The 3,143-nt window shown below is 36.3% G+C and overlaps 1 protein-coding gene across 1 annotated transcript; it reads left to right on the forward strand.

The window, feature by feature from the left end:
* The first annotated feature begins 268 nt into the window (after positions 1-268).
* LOC147933774 (uncharacterized) lies at positions 269-2,218 on the forward strand. The gene is made up of 3 exons (XM_087472325.1): positions 269-932; positions 1,140-1,307; positions 1,548-2,218. The coding sequence occupies exons 1-3, from the start codon at positions 332-334 to the stop codon at positions 2,216-2,218; spliced, it is 1,440 nt and encodes a 479-aa protein (XP_087328451.1). The 5' UTR covers positions 269-331.
* Positions 2,219-3,143: the final 925 nt, after the last annotated feature.

Raw genomic sequence — 3,143 nt, forward strand, 5'->3', positions numbered from 1 at the left:
TTGGGGAAAGGTTGAGCCTGGACTAAGAATTATTATGGTTGAAAAAGGTCCTGCTGCAAGACAACCTGTGGATTTTACTTTTCCGAGAGAGAAGATTAGTGGTCGACATTTCTCTCATTCATAATATGGACGTGTTTTGAGTAATGGAGAGAAACAAGACAGGCGTTGGCTAGTTTACTCAAAGACATTAGATAAAATCTTTTGTTTTTGCTGTAAATTGTTTACCCGAGATAAAAATCCTAGTCACATGGCATCTAAAGGATTTAGTGACTGGAAAAATATTTTGGAACGGCTTAAGAAGCACGAGACTAGTCATGAGCATATTAAATGCATGAGTCAATGGATGGAACTTGAATCGAGGCTCAAGAAAGATCAAACGATCGATAAGCATGTGCAACAAGAACTAAGGAAAGAGAGAATTTATTGGAAAGATGTGATGCTTAGAATATTTTCGTTGGTAAAGACTCTTGCTAAACAAAATCTAGCATTCCGTGGAAGAACAGAGAAGCTAAAAGCAGAGGGTAATGGGAATTTCTTAAGTTTTATTGACATGATGGCTGAGTGGGATCCGGTAATGAGGGAACATGTTAGGCGGTATGAAGATGGTGAATCTCGTTACCATTATCTCAGCAATAAAATTCAGAATGAACTGATAACAAGGATAGCAGATGAGATCAAGGGTATAATCATAAAAAAGATCCAAGGTGCGAAATATTTTTCTGTCATTGTTGATTGTACTCCAGATACTAGTCATCATGAACAGATGACTCTTATTCTTCGATGTGTTGATGTTTCAACATCTTCAGCTAAGATAGAAGAATATTTTCTCACGTTCTTGATAGTTGATGACACGTCTGGAGAAGGGCTTTTTCATGAGATTCAGGATGTGTTGGTTGCTCTTGATTTAAATATTAATAATGTGAGGGGACAAGGATATGATAATGGGTCTAATATGAAGGGGAAACATAAAGGAGTACAAAAGAGATTCATTGATGTCAATCCACGTGCATTTTATACTCCGTGTGATTGTCACAGTCTTAATCTTGCACTTTGCAATATGGCGACCATTTCTGAAAAAGCAATTTCATTTTTTGGGATAATCCAGCGTATATATTGTCTATTTGCATCTTCAACTAAGCGGTGGAAGATATTGGAAGATATGGTGGGAGGTTTGACTGTTAAAAATTTATCACAAACTCGATGGGAGAGTCATGTTGAATGCGTTAAGGCAATAAGGTTTCAAGCTCCAAAAATAAGAGATGCTTTGATTTATATAGCTGAAACTACTAATGATCCAAAAGCACGAAGTGATGCTGAGTGTCTTGCGACAAGTGAAACACATGGGATTGGAAACTATGAATTCTTGTTGTCTATGGTGATTTGGTACAAACTTCTATTTGCTGTTAATACCGTAAGTAAGAGTTTGCAGTCACAAGACATGGATATTGAAGTTGCTGTTTCCCAGTTAAAAGGACTTGTTTCTTTTTTTCAAAATTATCGAGAGACGGGGTTTGAGAGTGCAAAATCAGAGGTCCAACAAATAGCAGAATCTATGGAGATTGAAACCATATTTCCTACTAAGCAAAAACGTGTCACCAGAAGAAAGAAGTTTTTTGATGAGGAACCTGAGAGAGTTGACGAAACTGAGAATTTATCTCCAGAAGAGAGCTATAGAATTTCTTATTTCATCCAAGTTATGGATCAAGCTCTATATTCTCTTGAGACAAGATTTGAGCAATTTCAAAAGTATGAGCAAACATTTAGATTCCTATTTGATTTGGAGAAATTGAAGTCAGCAAGTGATGATAGTTTGAGAGCATCTTGTACAAATCTTGAAGGATGTCTAAAACATGGAGATCACTCAGATGTTATTGGGGATGATTTGTATTTTGAACTATCAGTTCTAAAAGATGCATTGCCTGAAGACTGCAAGAGACCTATTGAGGTGTTGAACTATTTGAAAGGAATGGAAGATAGTTACCCAAACTCATGGATTGCTTATCGCATATTGTTGACAATTCCAGTTTCTGTTGCCACTGCTGAGAGAAGTTTTTCAAAGTTAAAGTTGATCAAGTCATATTTGCGATCAACTATGTCACAAGAAAGATTGAATGGGCTAGCTATCATATCCATAGAAAGAGAACTAGTTGGGGACCTAGATTATGAGAAGTTGGTGAAAGAGTTTATTGAAACAGAAGGAAGAAAGATTATGTCTTAGTTTTTTTTACATTATTATTTAATGTTTTGGTTTTTTTTGGTTTATGGTTTTTTTTTGAATAATTTTAAATTTTAATATTTTATTTTTATTTTAATTTTGAATTTGTAATATTTATTTAAAAAAAAAAAAAAATTAGCCCCCGATTTTAAGTTTGCCTTAAGCCCCCATAAACCTGGGCACAACACTGGGCTTTGTCCTGGTAGCAGGCTCAAGAGGAGGGTGAAGCTGTGGTTTCAACTGTCCAGCCAACGGTTGCTGACTCTCATTTACGGGGGCCAAACACTTTCCTTCCCATGTTCTTTTCAGGCTATCGTTGTTTCGTTGATGGCTCTTGGAAGTCAGGAGATCTTTTCGCATGAGCCGGATGATTTTGTACCCAGTAAGAGGATCCAACGTCAAGTATGGGAGCTACTAACTTTCGACGAAGTCTTACCCCTTTACACGCTGAAGTCGAAGCTTTCATTTGGGCGATGCCTTACATGATCGGACATGATTACCATGATGTGGCGTTCTACTCAGACTGCACTGATTTGGTGAAGATGGTGTCTTCGTCATACGACTGGCCGACGTTCTCGACGTATCTTGATGATATCAAGATGGACATGGAGGAGTTCTCTTCTTTGTCCTTATCTTTTATTCCTAGAAATGCAAATGTAAAAGCGGATCTTCTGACACGTTGTGCGCGCGCATCTCCGTATAATGTTTTGTATGTAAACAATTTCCCTTCGCATTGGTTCATCTGAGCTAATCAAAAAAAAAAAAAAGGTAACATCATCTATATATATATTTTTTAAGTTACGACTACCTATTTTAGGTGAATTTATGATATATATATATATATATATATATATATATTCTCTCTCGAAATCAAAAATAAAATAATTTTCAACTCCTCTTTTTAGCTTACTGTATCTTTGGTAAGATT

The sequence above is a fragment of the Camelina sativa genome, chromosome 11, assembly GCF_030686135.1.
Source record: "Camelina sativa cultivar CO46 ecotype springtype chromosome 11, ASM3068613v1".
Lineage (NCBI taxonomy): Eukaryota > Viridiplantae > Streptophyta > Magnoliopsida > Brassicales > Brassicaceae > Camelina > Camelina sativa.